General features: G+C 45.3%; 1 protein-coding gene across 1 annotated transcript in view; it reads left to right on the forward strand.

The window, feature by feature from the left end:
- The window catches only part of MDGA2 (MAM domain containing glycosylphosphatidylinositol anchor 2), a 286373-nt gene that overhangs the window by 114231 nt on the left and 153014 nt on the right, over positions 1-19128 (forward strand). Inside the window, exon 2 of the mRNA XM_065839695.2 lies at positions 1289-1428. Within this exon, the coding sequence (XP_065695767.1) occupies positions 1289-1428 (140 nt within the window). The remainder of the gene's footprint in view (positions 1-1288; positions 1429-19128) is intronic.

Consider the following 19128-nt stretch of genomic DNA (forward strand, 5'->3'; position numbering starts at 1 on the left):
TGTGACCTGTGTCACCTTGTACCCTTAGACTTGTGAGCACACCAGTAATGCAGGAAACATCTGTTCTGCCAGTGCTTTGTAGAGAGGCTCTGCCAAGGACAGCTTGCTTAAACGCTTGCTGAAGAGGTTGAGATAGGCCGAGCACATTGAAAAATGAACTAAATATAGTAGACTGAGATGGACACGGGCAGTGCAAAGTAGCCGGGAATATCTGACTTAATCATTATAGCCTGACATAATTACTTTCTTCCTGTTCATTTAGTTGACCTGACACTGTCAGGGCACCTTGGGCTGGACATGAGGAAGAAATTGTTGTCCCTGAGGGTGGTGAGAGCCTGGCCCAGGTTGGCCAGAGAGGTGGTGGCTGAACCATCCCTGGAGACATCCCAGGCCAGGCTGGACGGGGCTCTGAGCAACCTGAGCTGGTGAAGATGTCCCTGTCATGGCAGGGGGGGCACTGGGGGAGCTTTGAGTCCTATTGGCCTCAGCTATAATTGTTCTGCTTGTGGTTTAAGAGTTCAGTGAGGACTCTGACGTGTTCACTCCTCCTGAACCAAAGCAGTGCACTGTTGAGAAGAAAAGGTGAAATACTGTGTCTTGAAATCTCACCAAAATGATGTTTTATCTCTTCTGTTTAGTAGTTTCTTACTTTATTTGCTGGTAGGACTGAAACTCAGCTTTCTTATGGTTCAGAAATAAAGAGAAGTGTGAAGCCAGCAACGTGCTTTGGAGACTGGTTGAAACAGCTGTGATTTGTGCATGTGGTTATTAGCAATGACATTGTGCTTTTCCTGCATCTACAACGTGTAAAACAGCGTAAAGTCCTGTAGTTCAGGTTGCATATACAGGAAAATTAAAGTAAGTGTTCTGCTTGAACTTAACCTCTGCTCCAAATCCTGATCCCACCGTGACAGCAGCAGGATTTTGGTATCAACTTTGAAAGGAAGTAGCATCAGTCCCACTGCTTCTCCTGTTTAATTTTAATAGTTTAATTAAGACTTTTTATTTGCGTAAGGAGTGTGATACATTTAGAAATATATATGATTAAAAAAACCAATAATGCAGAGTCCATTTGGAAACGGAAACAAAAATAACTGCAACGTGAGTGGGTTTGCAAAGGTTTCATTCAGGGGATTGCTAGGTGTGAATAAATAGGGTGGTAATCTCTTCTGGTGCCGAATGTGTGCTGAGTGTCAAAAAGAGTGGAAATGCCAGCTCGGGGTGGACGGGGGTCTGGGTGTACCTGGGGTGCAGGTGCTCACCTGGTGTTTCTCTCTGGGTCTCGCAGCCCCCCCTACGGTGCGGATCGTGCACTCGGGTCTGGCCTGCAACATCGAGGAGGAGCGCTACTCGGAGAGGGTCTACACCATCCGCGAGGGCGAGACGCTGGAGCTCACCTGCCTGGTCACCGGCCACCCTCGGCCACAGGTGAGTCCCCGTCCCTGTCACCCCCGTCCCGCTGCTCCCTCTGAGCCCCTGCAGGTTGGTTTAACGTTCTGCTAAGGGCGAGACTGGTGCAGGGTGGTAGAGATCAGGCTCCAGGGGGTGGGATTTGCCCAGCTGTTGGTTTTGTATTGGGATGGTGCAGAGGAAATATAAACGGCAGAAAAGTTCATGGCTTTTTATGAATGACTGGCTAGGTACATGGGATCCCTGGCGGTGTTTAAAAGGTGTTTAGATGAGGTTCTTAGGGACAGGGTTTAGTGCTAGAGTGAGGTTATGGCTGGACTCTATGATCCTGAGAGTCTCTTCCAGGTGAAATGATTCTATGATTAAAATCGACAAGTCACAGAATCCCAGAATGTGAGGGGTTGGAAGGGCCCTGGAAAGCTCATGCAGTGCAATCCCCCCATGGAGCAGGAACACCCAGCTGAGGTTCCACAGGAAGGTGTCCAGGCGGGTTTGAATGGCTGCACAGAAGGAGACTCCACAACCTCCCTGGGCAGCCTGGGCCAGGCTCTGCCACCCTCACCCCCAACAAGTTTCTTCTCATCTTTAATTGGAACCTCTTGTGTTCCAGTTTGCACCCATTACCCCTTGTCCTGTATTGTACTGTAATGTGGCGTCCTGATGTGGATGTTTGAGATCCATGGAGGTTGGTAGAAGGGAAAGGAAAACTAAGGTGAGGACAGGGACAGCTGGAGTGAACATTCCGCACCAGAGTGAACAGCTGGAGAGGGGGCACACGAGGGCTCAGGGCGTCTCGCTGTGCGCCTGGGTCTTGGATGTCATTGGAACCACGGAACTGCAGCCCTGCAGAAAACACAAGTTAAGCAGAAGTAAGTTACCATTTTCCTAGGCCTGACTATCTTATAGCATCACCTTCAAAGCAAAAGAATCTTGTCAACCTGCGCTACAGCTGCCCTGCTGTGTCCCCTCATCACCATCTTCCCTGGCTCAGGGTGCCCCATTAACAGGTTATTTTAGGTCAGGACCATATAAGGCTTGTGCAAATGTGATGCTTTATTCCTCTTCTGCCCTGCTTTTCCATTTCCATCTCTTCTATGCTCTCTGTTGTCTTGAAGTGGCCACTTTGTCTTCTGCTGTGTCCTCTCATCTTGCTCTGTTGGCCAACAAGTTGAGTACCGAGAGCTGAGGACCCGTCTGCAATGACCTGAGATCCCCATGTTTCACAATGCAGGTATTTGTATGAGATTCTGACCGCTAGAAAACCTCACAAGGGTTTTCTTAGCAAGGTGGTGAATTAAACATCTCCCTCGTACAATCGCATGGGACAGAGCTGTGAAGTGCAGGGATCTGCGAAGGGAGCTGGGGAAACGGGGGTCCCTGGAGACCTCAGGTCTGCAGACAGGTGATGTTCCTCCCAGGAAGGAAAGATTTGCCCATTCTCTGCTACTTATTCTGTAGCTGTTTCCAATTTAATTAGAAGATTTAAGAATAAAGAAGCTGAAGTTTAACCTGTGCTGGCTCCAGGGAAGGCACAGGTCAGGCTCTGCCTTAGAAAACTCTGCTTTAACTGCACACAGTTGCACCCTCTCAGCTGCAGTTGCACATTAAAGCCAGGTTATTAAATGGGCCATTTTTCTTTTAAATTAAGTGATCTCTGTTCTTTGCCAGGTGAAGAAGAACAAAAAAAAAACCCACAAAACCTAGCCAAGTGTCTGGATGTTTTGATAACACCCCAAATGAGAACAGTGCTATCCTAAAATCACTGCTGTTCTTAGGAAGTTTAGGATTCAGTGCCTCACAAGGTATGCAAACTATCTATTGCCCTCCTATTGCACTCTCTCCTGTTGCCGGTTGTCCTCTTTGCTTCAACAGGAGGTTGGTGGCTCATAGAGCGTTGTTAAGGGATATAAGGGGATGATGCTGGTGGCTCCTTGTTGGAAGAGCCAAGTGAGAGACTCTGGGTTGATACACACCATGTTCACAAACTTTTATAATACTGTTTTAACGTAGCACTGGTTGAAGCAGGATTTGTTAGCAGATTTGCTGTGGCACAAGGTGCCGTTCAATGTGGTGGAGATGGGACCTGCCCCCTGAAACAAGTCCTTGTCTCTCAGTGCCTGTCAGTAATGTTGGGTTCGTTCTGCCTTCCTGAGCTTTTCTTATCCAGGCTTATTGAACATCATTTTAAGCAGCTGACTCTAGACGGAGCAGTTTTTGTTGTGCGGTGTGTTTGGGTGGAGGTCAATACACATCTGTGTGCAGGTGGAAAAGAGCAGGTAGACTGATACTGATACTTCCAGTGAGTTTCCTTGGAATCATAGAATGGCTGGGGTTGGAGGGACCTTCAAAACTCATCCAGTGCCCCCCCTGCCATGACAGGGACATCTTCACCAGCTCAGGTTGCTCAGAGCCCCGTCCAGCCTGGCCTGGGATGTCTCCAGGGATGGTTCAGCCACCACCTCTCTGGGAACCTGGGCCAGGCTCTCACCCTCAGGGCCAACAATTTCTTCTTCCTCATGTCCAGCCTGAATCTCCCTCCTTTAGTTTAAAACCATCACCCCATGTCCTATCACAACAGATCCTGCTAAGAAGTCTGTCTGCATCTTTCTTACGGGCTCATTTTAAGTCTAGAAAGGCCACAGTAAGGTCTCCCTGGAGCTTCTCCAGGCTGAACACCCCAACTTTCTGTCTTACCCCATAGAAGAGAAGGTTTCTTCCTCAAGCCATCTCTTCCAGCAAAGCTGACCCACAGCCTGGGAGCTTTGGTGCAGCCGAAATCCAAGCTCCTCCTCAAACCTGCCCGAAACAGCTCCCCAGCGAGCGGGGCTGTTGTGACCTGCAGGAGGTGCTGTGGACCAGCTCTGAAAGGTGCCATCTCAAACAGTAACGGAGCTCATGATGCTGCTGATTAAAAAAAAAAAAACCCTCTTAAACCAAAATGTCTTAACGAGAAACCAACCACGTATCTGCTGCCTTTTTTTTTTTTTTTAATAAAAATATCCATTTTTCTCATCTGGGGTTCAGGCTGGAGAATTGATTTCTCTTCATTTTACCTGTTTATAGATTTTCCGTGCCAGCCGCAGCTCGGTCTGCTCTCTCACGCTCGCTCTCATGTTACAGCTCTCCAGGACTCGTCATATTTTTTGCAGATGAATTGCCTGAGAACGAGGGGATGGTTGTGGTGATCTCAGACAGGTGATTGCAGAGTGAAATACAGGAGGCTTGGCTGGGCTGGGTTTGAACATTAGCCCTTTTATCATCTACCTATTTAATTTCCATTTGATTTTAAAGCTCCAGAAAGTTACAAAAAAAGGCTAAGACACCATAAGATAGCATAGCTTTTTGCATTGCCGTATTTAAACTTTGACATGTAACTCTGTGGGAGCCACAGCCCGCTGGACTTAGGGACATGATTTAGTGCTGGAATTAGGTTATGGTTGGACTTGATGATCCTTAGGGTCTGTTCCAGCCAAAATGATTCGATGACTTGTTGCCCATGAAATTTGGCTTCTCTTAAACAAGAACGCCATGGATCTCACCAACCTCGGCATTGCTTTGATCAATGGAGCTGCTGGGGAAAAGCATCGGTGGAGGTGAAGCAGATCAGGGGGGTGTGAAATCAGCAGGGTCGTGCTTGGCATTTCCAGCTGCCTGAGAATTATTCTGACCCGCCAATAATTGGGCATTTTAAAGACTGATAGTATTTGGTGTTTATGCACAGAGTTTCTATATGAAGCTTGGTGTAATATATTGTTGTTGGTTTCCGAAGTGCAGACGACCTTCAATATGAGATGGGTTTGAGGGGGAGCATTGGCAGTATTCTTCCTGTTCTTCCAGATGGAGGTGGAGAAAACAGTTTTACTTTTCTTCTTTTCTGAAGAGAGCCATCCGCATTTTGTGGTAATTGCCAGCATTTTCAGCACTTCAATTTTTTTTACCGATTTTCGCGCAGAAGGTTATCATATTTGGTTTGCAAATTTTATGGAAATTATTTTCAAAATGCTATTTTATCAGACCCTGGGAAGTGAGTTTATAAAATACATAATTATGTATCTATTCTAAGAATCTTATTCAACTTGCATGTGTTTCTCAAACTTTTTTCAATTATTGGCATACACAGAAAGTCCTTTTTTTAAATGCTGTAAGAAGTCAGTGACCCTCCCGAGACATTTATAAAATCTCCCATTGATGTTTGCTGTGTTTCTGACCCCCAAGTCAGGAGCGGGCAGACAAATGTTCTTGCTTTGACCATCACAAGTGATGCCATTACCTGGCAGCCTGTGTTTAGCTTTAAACACCTGTGTGGTCCCCATTGCATGGAGGAGAGAGCTGAATTTTGGGTTTCAAACTTCACAAACCTTGTGCTGGTTGGTTGACGGGGCTTCTGTTCCTGCCCGGTGAGGGCTGGGAGCAGCACTCAAGGGAAAAGATCCTTAAATACATAAGGCTGGTGTTAGTAATTAGCTTTATTTAGTGTGGTAGTATGGTTTGCAAGCCTTCAATTTTGGGAATAGCGTTTAAGAGCGGGTGCGAATGCTAAAGCAGGAACTTCTTTTCTTGATTTACACACCGAGTTTGGTAATTGAGCACCTTAATAGCTGGGGGTTTGGAGCTGCAGTTAATTACAGCTGCAAAATTAAGTTCTCTTTAAAATCATGGACTCCACAAAGAATTTTGTTCTTGTTTTGGGGGCTAATTAGCTGCAGTCACCTGCTTTCCCGATTGTGAGCTCACAGTAGGGCTCCACAATCATGGCGAGGCAGCTCAAAAGCCAAGTATCTAGTGGTTAGTAGAGGAAAATCTCCTGTCAATGTTTCTCCTCTGGGTCCTTCTGCGGTCTCAGCCAGATGCCAGGCCTAGCGATGGGCTGGAGAATGTGCCAGCACTACAGGATGGGGCAGCTTAAGAAGCCGAGCCTAGAGAAGGACCAAGCTGAGCCCTTCGACCGTAGAGGACATCAGCTCGTCTTGTCTGATGTTTGTCCGGTCATTGCCTTCTTGTTGGCCTAAAAGGAGCGTGGTGTCTCTGTGGCTTAGGGAGGTGACAATGAGTTGAGGTGATGCCATTACTTCAAGGGGAGATGGTCCTCAAGGAGGCTCCAAAGGCTCCTCTACATGTCCAGTCAGCCCAAGAACCCTTCTCCTCAAGCCCCACCATCCCATGGACCAGCCCCAAGGAGAGGAGACCTCGCTGATGGCTCCGCTGCAGCCTCCTGCTCTGCAGAACTGCTCTCACCAGCACAGCCTCCATCTCTTTTCCTTTCTACCTCCGGGAGGAGGAATGAATGGGGTTGTTTTATTTTCTCTTTCGTGTCAGTGCTCCTGCACGCTTTACCAAAGTGCACGTTTATGCCTTTTTGTCTTTCCGAGTGTTGCTTTTAACTTTTTGATCAATCGACGTAGTTCTGCAACGGGCTGAGGACTCGTATGTGCTGCCTTGTGATCTGCTCCGAGTCGTGTTGAAGTGACGCTGCTCTATAGGGGCCTCTCTTTGAAAACGTGTCTTCAGATCCACTGGCTTCTCACCATACGCCGCAAAATCCTGCTTGTGATCAGTTACAGGTGGGAGATGGGGAAACTCATGCGTTCAGAGCAGTGGTTGCACTTTCAAACTGGAAGCTGTTTGGAAACTTAGTTTTATATTTGTTAAGGTCTAATCAGTATTGATGAGGCTTTTGGGGAGAATAATGTAAAGCTACAGTAATTATTGCAGAAGAGAATTACAAACACACGCTGTTGTTCCTCAAAACTTATCCACACTCATACAGAAGGCTCTGAGCACACCAATATATCATTGCATGTACATTATCTGTGCAATGATTGTGTAGCATCTGATATCACCACAATTCATAATTTGCAGCATTCTTACACACAGCACTCATCACTTGATCTATTAAATGTGCCATTAATTGCCATAGAAACTAATTTTCCTTGGTGAAGTTTTTAAACTGCCATATCCATGTTCAGGTGAGGGTAACGGTGGGTGGGCAAATACCAAGTACAATCCCTCAGGTTGGATCTTTGAACAAAATTCTGCAAAGCCCTTTGCTGTTTGGGTATGAAGGGAAGGTGAGTTTTACTTAGACTAGTGAGGCTCTCCTGCACAGCCTATGGAGGAATGGAGCTTATTCTATATGACCTGGAGGAAGGAATTGTTGTCTCTGAGGGTGGTGAGAGCCTGACCCAGGTTGGGCAGAGAGGTGGTGGCTGAACCATGCCTGGAGACATCCCAGGCCGGGCTGGACGGGGCTCTGAGCAACCTGAGCTGGTGAAGATGTCCCTGCTCATGGCAGGGGTGGCACTGGGGGAGCTGGGAAGGTCCCTTCAACCCAAACCATCCTGTGAATCTGTGTCGTGGTCTCAGTTTGTGATGTGCCCGGATGCACCAGGTTTCTTGGAACCAAGACACTTCAGGACTCTCCTGCTTGTTTGTCTGTCAATACTGTCTGCTCCTCGCTGTGATTTCTGACCTGTAGATTTATTTTTTTTCCCCCACATTTGACACTTATTTCTCTTTTCAGAGCAGGGGGAGGGTTGTAGTGAGCACTGATGACAACCAGTGGTAGGGCAAGGGACAATGGGTGCAAACTGGAACACAAGAGGTTCCACTGAAAGAGGAGAAGAAACTTGTTGGGGGTGAGGGTGTCAGAGCCTGGCCCAGGCTGCCCAGGGAGGTTGTGGAGTCTCCTTCTCTGCAGCCATTCAAACCCGCCTGGACACCTTCCTGTGGAACCTCAGCTGGGTGTTCCTGCTCCATGGGGGGATTGCACTGGATGAGCTTTCCAGGGCCCTTCCAACCCCTCACATTCTGGGGTTCTGTGGTGCACCTGCAGGGCTCTGCAGAGCTGTGAATTCAGGCGCCGTTCTTTAGGAAGAAAAGATCTGAGCCGCTCATAGCCTCAACAGCAAAAATGGCATGTAAAGTTTAATTACGGATTTCTTTTAATGCCGAATGACGATGAGAACACACGACTTTTGTAGCTAAATGTGAGCTTTATTGAGTCAAACACTTACAGAGGGTTTTTTCCAGCATAAAATGCAGGCTAATTTAGTCATGAGTCAGGCTGGATTTTGTCAGGTGTTCACTGAACATTTGTAAAGTCTTCCCGTGAACTGAGGAGTGTCATATGGAATCATCATCAATTTTCCTAACAAGAACACAATGATTGTAATAAGGCTGTGCAGAATGCAGTGGGAAAACAGCTGTTCCCGTGTAAGTAACCCCCCTCCCACAAATCACTTTCTTTGGCGACATCAGCAGTTAATAAGAATTCGTATCAATTAAAATAGAAAATGTAGCACCCACTTTACTTCAGAACAGCCTTTTATGCTTCAAAGAGAACATCACATGCGGGGTTTTTAGTTTGTTTATGTGAAATGCTGCTTTCTGTATTGTAATAGATGGAGTGCCAGAAAATGTTAATTCTTTTTTTTGTGCACCGTAATAAGGTGAGGGTAGGATTCTGTTCTGAAATGTTAGAGAAGGCTACGCTAATCACACTGAGTAATTAAGGTAGTGTGCATTTTAAATACGGAAGGTGTTTGTATAACGTGCCGCAGTTACATGTGTCTGTAATGGAGATACCGCGCTGCTTGGCGAGGAGCTCGTTTGCTGGAGCTGGAAGCAGATGAGTGAAGCGCTGAATGGTATTAATACAAATTAATTAATACAAATCCACCGCCTGTCACCTCACACTCATGGCCCGGGCTGTTGCAATGCTTAGTGATATCCTGATGTACTTGGGGTGTTTGAGAAGTTGCCTTTGCTTGCGTCTGGACCTCCTTTATTGATATTGTTAATAAATATGTATCTTTTCTCAATGGTAAATCGTCCGTAGGCTCAGCTGTGGGAGGAAGGGCTTTCCTGAGGATGACTGTGAGAGCCTTGAAGTAAGAACAGGCAGAGGTGGTGAAAGCAGTGAGGAAGGAGGATGTCTGGAGATGCTGAGACCCAGCCATTTCTGTTGGTGATAGAATTGATGGTGAAGGTTATAAGAATTATACTTCCAAAAAGCGATCCAGGAGAAAACACAAACCACCCCCAAAACCTCTACTGGACATGGAGTCCTTGCCTGGTGGTAGTCTAATCCTAAAACCTCACAGTTAAATGGCAATTAATAAAAGGGTGTTGTGGAGTTGTCCTAGTTTGGTGGCAGCTGTAGCCTCTTCTCCATGGAGTGCAGAGCTTTTTGGGCAGCAGTAACGAGGAAGGTCCAGCATCCTTCATGGTCCATCATCCCCTTGGGACGCAGGTTTTCACCGTGACCTGGAGCTGGATGCTGTGGTTGGTGCCATGGGGATGGCTGGTGACCTTCCTTGCTGCGCTCCAGCGAGGGCTTTCATCCTCAGGATGACAACAATCGCGTTCCCTCTGTAACTATGAAAACATAATATTGTCTTGAACAACACCATTTTGCTATGGTACCACCATCGTACGCTGCAAACAGCACGTGGTCCCATGGAATACGTTGTGAATATGTCACTGAAAGAAGCGTAAAGCCATTGATGATAATTGAGCCCATCGTCTGCAGGAAGCTGGATTAGGAGACACGTGCTTTGCAAGCTGATTAAAAGAAAAATGGAATTCTTGAGTTGTTTTACTCAGAATAATCCGAGCAGTTGTATCTTGCTGATTCTCCTGGTTCCAGGAGGCTGCTGCCTCTTAGCAAGGAAAACGTTTGCAGGTTTCCAAAAAGGGCTCGGAAGTGGTGGGGAAAGAGGTCGACTTCAATCATGATAAATGCAACATCAGGGCAAGTGAAGCGTGTGTTTCAGTCACGGTCTCTCAGTTAGAGAATGTTGAGCCTTGGCCTGCGAAAGCATCAGCAATCACCAAAATGAGAGGATCAGAGGATCACCTGGAGCTGGGAATGACATCCAGGGTGGTGATTTTTGCTGTACCAGCCTCATATTGACTCTTGTGGAAGCTGAAAAGCGGCCAGAAATCCCTTACGGAAAGTTTCCAATGAACGCAGAGCACAAATCTCCCATCATCGGAAGGCAAACAGCAATATTGTGTGGTTTTCTGAAATATGGACGCTTCTCTGAATGGATTTTGTCCGTCTTCTCCCTTTCCTCTGGATTTTCCCCATCTGTGCTCTCTGGTCTTTGGATTCTGTCTGTCTGTTGTCAGCTCTTGTTTTCCTTTTCTTCTGGTGGTTGTTAAAAGGTAGGACGGTGACTGAAAGGCTGCACAAGTGGCTTTTTTTCCCATGGCTGATGAACATGCTGGTCTCATAATAAAAAGCGGGGTGCGTGATTTGGGGAATGAGGTGTGTTGCTGTGAGATCTTGCTGAAAAATAGCATATTTCATGAGTGAAGAGATTATTTAATAACACAGGGAAACATGCAGCACATGCAGATCTGCTGGGGCTGAAGCAGAAGTACGTTCTGGTAGCTGATCTGTGGAAACGTATCTCCTAAAGAAACACTTGAAGGTGCTTTTCATGGAGCAGAACAGGGAATCGTTCCTATTGCCGTGTACATAGTGAAAGATGTTTCCCTACATCTGCAAATAAAACCTCAGAGCAGTGAGCTCCTCATATTTCTTTTCCAAGGGTTCTTGGTTGGAAACCACATTTGTTTTGCTGTTCATTTGAGTTCTTTGCCAAAAATGATATGTTATATCCAAAAGTCCAAACATATATTAGTGTTTCTGAGAAGGTGTGGTGTGTAGTGTGGAGGGTGTTGGTCTCTTCTCCCAAGTAACATGCAATAGGATGAGAGGAAACGGCCTCAAGTTGCACCAGGGGAGGTTGAGGTTGGATGTGGGGAACAATTTCTTCCCCAAAGGGCTGTGGGGCATTGGAACAGGCTGCCCAGGGCAGTGCTGGAGTCACCATCCCTGGAGGGCTGGACAGACGGACATGAGGTTCTCAGGACATAGGGCAGTGCCAGGGGTGGGTTAACGGTTGAACTCAACGATTTTGAGGGTCTCTTCCAACCAAAGTGACTCTGACTACAAACTTGATGCTGGTACCTTCTACACTTCACTCCACAGTTTGTATCTAGAGCTGATGCCCTTCACATGGAGGTTTCTGTAACACCAGCGTGCACTTCTATGACTGACAGTTCAGTCTTTGAACATCAAAGACTCGATAGTTCTTCAGAGCCGTCTTCTTATATCCCACTAAATTCAGTGAGCAGAGGGAAGATGGTTTTGCAACACCATGATTCTGTGTGCAGGGAAGTTACTGTCTTGTGTTCCATGCATCTTCTTGGTGTTGAAGACAGAGCTTTCACAGCAATGCCTCAATGGCACCTGAGGACCAGGAGCAAAACCCTCACCTCCTGAGGCTGGATCTTCACAGAACCCCAGAATGCCAGGGGTTGAAGGGCCCTGGAAAGCTCATCCAGTGCAATCCCCCCATGGAGCAGGAACACCCAGCTGAGGTTCCACAGGAAGGTGTCCAGGCGGGTTTGAATGGCTGCACAGAAGGAGACTCCACAACCTCCCTGGGCAGCCTGGGCCAGGCTCTGACACCCTCTCCAGGAAGAAGTTTCTTCTCATATTCAAGTGGAACCTCCCGTGTTCCAGTTTGCACCCATTGCCCCTTGTCTTGTCACTGGTTGTCACCCAGAAGAGCCTGGCTCCATCCTCCTGACACTGCCCCTTTCCATACTGATCCCCATGAATGAGTCCCCCCTCAGTCTCCTCTTCTCCAGCTCCAGAGCCCCAGCTCCCTCAGCCTTTCCTCACCCGGGAGATGCTCCACTCCCTTCAGCATCTTGGTGGCTGCGCTGGACTCTCTCCAGCAGTTCCCTGTCCTTCTGGAACTGAGGGGCAACATGGTTGCTTTTGCATTTTGAAGAAATAAATGCTACTCACCAAATCTCGTGCATCTGAGGTGTCTGATGGTGACAGAGTTTGAACAAGTTGGGTTGTTTCTGGTCTGACTCTTAAAACAACCCTCCTGTCGTCGTTCTTTGGATGCTCTGCAGGGCACGAGCGAGTTTTTGGGCTGGAAAAACCAGATGCCTTTTGCTGAGGGCTGCTCTGTGATTTATTCCCAAGAGGTGCTGAAGAGATCTTGTTCTATTGTTGTGTTGGGCTTCTCCCTCCACCCCCCAAGCTTTTGGAATCAGCTTAGGCACAGGTGGGGCTTTATTTTTCTGTTTGGTTGGTTTTGATAACTGTTCTGTGTGTTAGAAAAAGCAAGAAATCTGAACTTGAAGAGAAGTTGAGCTTTAAATAAGCTTAACTATTTAATCTATGTGTAAATGTTTGCTTTCCCAACCAAAAGCAATTAAAAAGAAGACTCAGCTGTCTCTGTATTAATTCATTTGGTACGTGGCAATTATTTGTTCTGGCACTGTACTACAGCTGCCGAAATAAAGCCAAACGGAACTAAAAAATGTGACTTTTCTGACAAGGACAGGTACATTGGTTGTTGTAGAAGTAGCTATAAAAAGTACAAGGAGCTTTAAAGCCCCTTTTTAGGGTGCAGCAGCATCTTCCATCAGAACGAGCAGGAACAACTTGCGTGTTTTGTTCTGAATTACATTCCTCTGAGTGGGCCGTTATTCTTCATAACGGCAAGTGAATGTTTAGACACTAAACAAGTATTACCCAGATTATTCTTATTAGTGTGTTTTTTCTTTCCTTTTACATAAAAATCTCGTTACACCGGGTGACTCTTTGCTCTTTAGTTTTGAGTGGTTTGACTCATTCTACCTCTGCTTCAAAGGTGCAACCTTGGCACAGTCTTGATAGGTCCTTATAAATACTTACAGCAACATTATAGGCTGGATCCTCTTTCTCTGGCACATTTCAGGATCCAGGAGATAAAAATAACCAGTGAGATCTTTATTTTTCCCCTCCTTGTGTGTCTATCAATCAAAATGATAAAGATATTTATGACTTGCACGTTTTAATGGTGTAATTATATCTAATCATATGTTCAAATGATTCCACATATGAACACTAATTACATAATTGAAGACAATTATGCTAACTAGGTAAATACATAATTAACTAAAAATCTCTTGTAAAATCAAGGAAATTTACACAACAGCCAAAGGAAGTGAAATGACAATAAAAACCAAAGAACTCTTTAGGCTGCCAACTCCAAGAGCCAACCAAGTGCATGGTTGGAGAAGACCCAGTCGTGTAAATTCTGGTGAGCTGAAGTTTAGTTCAGCTGCTTCTTTCGTTTTGTAGTCTCCTTGTAAAAGGAAAGTGGATCTTGAAGCCAAAAGCTGTAGCTGTGTTTGTCTGGCAATGATTTTTCTGATTTTGGTGGTTCATTGGATTGTGGGCTTTTTCTAGGGTGGGAATTGTGTTGTGTTTTTGGGTTCTTAATATCCAAGAAAAAGAAAGCTCAAAGCTCGTTAGTTTGTTCCTATTCAGTGCAACCATAATACATGAAGAACGAGCTCATTAAAACCTCATCCCCAGCCCCTGCAATGCGCTTTCTCCGGACACACCAACTTGCCTTGCACACCATTTTCCACTGCAAAAATGGGTTAAATCTCATACAGTAGAAATGTGGTGAGACGTCCAGAGCCTCAGGAAACTCCCCAGTGCAGCAGAGCATTTGGGGATGGATCATCACTGTGTACCGGGCAGTGCTGAGTTAGTGGCTGTAGCCCCTTTTCCCTGTGCTATCAGCTTTTCAAGTTCTATACATTCCATAATTTGAAGCTATCTTTATTTCCCTTTGGAAATCATCTCCATTGCTTAATAATGCCATGATTTCTTTAGCCTTTACTCTACAAGTCTGCTCCTGTAATCCTGACCTTTTATTTCTAGTCGCAAGCTGAACCAGGTTTGGTTTGGGTGGTTTTTTATGTCTATTTGCAGTTCTTCATGTGGGAACTGTGCCCAGATCCATTTCCTTGGCACTCGTGGGAGTCATTTAAAGGTGTGCCAGGAAAGCTCAACAAGACATGAATGATGCTATTTGTGGTCACTGGGTGTTTTTTTTTGGGTAAATTCTCCTCTGGTTGGGTTCTGAATTGGAAATAAGCTAAAACGTCTGAGTCAGTAGGATTCAAAGACTGGCTCGGTTTCGTTTCTCTGAGCAAAGGTCTTGCAGAACCTTTCTCAACTGTAGGGTAGAAGATACTCAGATCTTTTCCAGTGTTGTTTAATATCGTTCTAGACTTTCTTGCTGTCGAAAGGAGACTTGGCCACTTCATCCTCTGAAGCAAAGGAAATAGAGTGTACACAGAAGCAAAAACATGGCTACAGAGGTGGGGTTTGGTGTCACTGGCACTTTCAAGAGATAACCAGGATTTTCCATCCTGGCTGAGCCTGGATGTCCCTTGTCCCATCTCCTGTCCAGCACTTGGACCATACAGGTATTATATGCCGTGCTTAATTGTCCACCAATCTCTGGTGGTTTGGGATTGCCTGAGGAAAAAGGTTGAATCTGATGATTACAGTAACTAGATCTGGATAGATTTAGTTCGTATGAATGAATATTCTCTGTTTGGAATCAGTTAAGCCCCCCTGGGCTTCATGTCATTGTGTTGTTTAATAGTTTGTGACTCCTAGTTACACAACACAATTAGATGTTGTATTTTGAAAGACACACAAAAAAAAAGTGTTGGAAAAATAAATGCAGTTTGGATAATTTCAGTGTATGCTTCCGATTTTTTGTTCTTTAATTTTGTTATTTGGGCTTGATGCAGTGTGTGTGACTTGTGCTCAGCAGCTGCTGATCTTTCCTGGCCCCAAGTCCTGTTGGTAACGTTTCATCCCCAGCTGCCGTCTCGGCCGAGCTGCCAACTCTCCCTTGTCAACATTTCCTCTCTTTTCCCTTTTCCTCCCTCTTTCCTCCCTTCCCAGCTCTCCAAGCGAAATCAAATGTCACCTCCTTTCTTTGTCATCGCGGCCGAGAACGCGTTAAATCTCAGCATCTCACTCTCCTTTTTAGCTCGATGAGGCCGCGAGGTGTAATTCAGCGTGTCCGAGCGGTGGTTCCTGGGGAAGGGAGATAAAGCGCAGCTGATGTTGCTGGATCACTGAGATTTAGAGTTTAATTCGGAAAGATGTCTGGAAATCAGGCAGGTGCGCATCTTCAGGTCTCAGAGGGACGCAGCACGGGCTGTGCTGGAGGAAACGCTGATAAAGTCCAACGCGAGTGGAAAAGCAGAGCCGGGTAGTCACCAGCTTTCAATACTTAGAAGGGGTTTTTCTCAGAGTCTCTTCATGCACCGATTCTGCTGCCGCTGCTGTTTGAAGTCCAGCGTGATTTTTCCAGCTTATGTTTTATGGAGCTTTTAAAATGGGAACTAGTTTAAGTAAACAGGCCGATATTGCACTGCGGGAAATCAATAACCTCGGTGCTATTTGCAGGAGACAACGTAGTGGAAAAAGAGCCGTTTAAAGCCGGCGTTTTATGATGTTCAGTGAGGTGGATTTAATTTGCTGGAGCAGAGGTGGGCCAGAAGCGTCCCGGGGTTATTGTCGGGGTGCAGAATGGGGTAGCGCTGGCATCTTTGCTTCTGCACACATGAGCTTTGCAGGAGCACAAAATTAAGCATCCACAAAGCTTTGCATGGGGACCCTTGGAAGTACAAGCGTGTTCTGGGAACAAACTCATGAGTTTCAATTTTTCTTTTAATTGTGCAAATTTATTTATGTTTTACTTTCACACAGAAGGAAAACAAGTGAGCTTTCCTTTCTATTGATGGTTCAGCTGTTGGTGGCTACAAGCACGTAGGTCCCAGCCTTATCACGTGCGCCGTCTACGCAGGAATAGCAACTGCTGCTTTTGTTTTCTCATTTACAGATGCATTTCTTGTCCGTCGGTTTCAAAGCATCTCTGCCCAAAAATATATCCTATAATGATTGTTGCAGGAATTATTCAAGATGTGTATTACCCAAAGACCAGAAGAGAAACATTTTCTTCTGCCTACATCAGTTTACTTGTGAAGTCTCTGGCAGCATTTTGGGTGTGAAGCTGTTTCTCTTGAATATTCTGTTTTTCCCAGGGGTCTTGCAGAGGAATGAAATGGGGAGAGATGGAGAGAATGAGAAGCAGAAGTAATATCTGAAAGGGTTGTTATCAAAGGAAATCCAGGCAGCTCAAAACTGATGTTTTTTTCAAGATGGTTTTGTCACTTCGGAACACGATTCTATTATAAAGGGTGACTTTAAAGTAGAGAAATCCTGTTCAGCAGCCACTTTTTGCTGTTTCTGTTTAGACTCCAGTCTTCCGAGTTTAATGACAGAAACACATTTTCATACCTTTTTACTCTTGGAGGAGACAAGCAGCTCTGGGAATGGGGGAGCTGTTGGCTTCTGGGTTCCTGCTGCTCCTTGTGCTCTGATTGAAGAGAAGCTCTTCAGATCTCCATCCTCCTCATAGGATCATTGAATCATTTTGGTTGGAAAAGACCCTCTAGATCATTGAATCCAACCATGACGTAGCTGTGGTACTAACTCCTCTCACATCTTCACCCACAAACTCAAGGAAGGGATCACCCAGGAGGTGAGGTTTGTGCTGCGCTGAGGCAAATTTGGGTAAAACTGGGCTCTGGAAGGTTGCATGGGGAAGACCAGCAGCTATATAAGGCGCTTTGCTTGCAAAACCAGGCTAGAAAGGCTTACTTAGGGTACCATGGGGTTTGTATATCTTTAGACACCATGAGGATGGTGCATCTGTTGCAGTTGTGGAGGAGTCCTGGAGATGTCCAGTCTCGGGTGATGCTTTGGGCCGTGGAGCTGGTTCCTGGTGCTGAGCACCAGATTTCACGTTCCCGCACTGCTGGCTTTAAGTGAAATGTCTTGGACAGAAGATATTTTGCATAAACATCTTAGTCTGAGCAAACGGAAAGTGATTTCTAACCCGTTTTATTGCTGCATTATCCCTGCCTTTTATGTTGAAAATGGATCCGCTATTGAATTTCAGACCCTTGTGGATGATTTAAAGGTGTTGGTTGCTCTTCCCTGACTTTTCCTTTGATACTGCAAATGTGCTGAGCTCATCACTTGCACTCTGCAGCAAGTTTCTGTTACTTTAATGAGTTCTGTGGGTTTTCTTTGTACCCTTGCCAGTCCTTCACCATCTTCCTGGGGTGTAACTAGAGTGGGATTATTGCCTTAGACTTTATTCCAAGAGCGATTGCAGGAGCTTCAGGCAGAGACAATATACAATTCCTAATCTATCCGATTATTTTCAGCTTTATACAACCAAAAAAGAACTATGATTTAGATTGGCCCACAAGGCAAATAAGAGTCTAGATGTGAATTTTACAGGTTCTCTGATGGTCTCAGCACCACCCTCAGCTCTGTGCGAGTTGCAGTAGCTACAAGACACAAACCATCTTGTATTTATTTTCTTTAAACCATTTAAGAACTATAACTAATTAATTTCCTTGTATTTAAGTTATGAGGATGTGTTTGTGGTTTAACACGGTGTAGCAACCTTGGAAAGCCAGCAGAAAAATTAATCACTAGAAAGTCAAATGGTGCTGCGTCTGCTTCGTTCTGCCTTTAAATTATGCTCTTTATTATGAAGGTGAAAAGTTGTGTTTCATTTTGAAACACATGAATGCTGCTGAATTCAAAAAGCTGAGAGAGTAATAAAAATACAACATTTGGATTGTTTCATGAAACTCACTGAATAATTTAGTTAGTGGACAGTAAATAATTTCCTGTTGGGAAGGCACAACCACGTAAATCCTGCAGCTACTGCCAATTTTAAAATGGTACTGACTTCAGTAGAAAAAAGGCTCCATGAAATTCATTGAGCTCGGTCCTTCCCGGTTAACTCTAGAGAAGGTGTTTTCCTGCCATGCAGAATGAAAATAAACCTCCAGCCTTCAGTGAGATATTTATAGTAAAATGTGTATTGATCATTCAATAGAGAAGTGCTAATTTTTTGAAGCGGTGAAACATCTGAAATTCATAGGGAAAAACATTCTGGTCAAACTAGGAGAAATTGCTGCAATTAATCATTTAGCAGGTTCCTCAAAGGTGGTTTGAGAAAGTACCTAAGGGTGTTTCCCCAGATGCTGCATCTTCATAGGGAAACCCAGAGCGGTTCAACCAAGATGCTGTAGGAAGGATCTGAAGCTCCGGCTGCTTTGCCAATGTACCTGATGATCGCAGTGTTCTTTTCCTTGCGATCCAGTCATTAATTTCCTCCTAAATTGTTCAGTGATCACTTAAAACTTCTTCACTTATATCAGATAGTCTTTATGTTTTCAGCCTTTGAGCATAAGAAGTTCTCCCTCTGCATTTCTGAAGACAAGTTCTTAATTCTCAGTATTCAGTATTTTTAGACCTTTGTGGTGCCTGATTTTTCAAGAGTTTTGATGACAACACGTGCAAGTCTGGAGGGAACAACTAAGCCACAAGCCTTTTAAACTTGAAGAGTGAAGTAACCTTTGCTACCTTGAAATTGTAGTACTGGGGAGATTGTGTTTAAAAAGGTAGTTTTTGTTGAGGAAAAACTCTCTGAGAGTCTAATGGACAAGTAACCTGAAAGAGCAACACCAAATTAAGTCTATTCCTTTTTGTGGGGACACATCTGTACCTAAACCACTTCCTCCCCTCGCTCCATCATGCTGGTCTGGATGGCCCCATCCCTGTGTCTGAGATGGAGTTTGCTCCATCAGCTCATGGACTCTGAGCCATGGTGTGGAAAACATCCACAGATGCCTTTGCAGCATTTGTAGGGAGTAAATCAACGCCAACTCCAAAGGGAAATGCATGGCAAGTGTAGGACTTGGATTTGTTGCCAGCTTTGGTCTTTTTTTGAGGTG

Source organism: Patagioenas fasciata, chromosome 5 (assembly GCF_037038585.1).
Source record: "Patagioenas fasciata isolate bPatFas1 chromosome 5, bPatFas1.hap1, whole genome shotgun sequence".
Lineage (NCBI taxonomy): Eukaryota > Metazoa > Chordata > Aves > Columbiformes > Columbidae > Patagioenas > Patagioenas fasciata.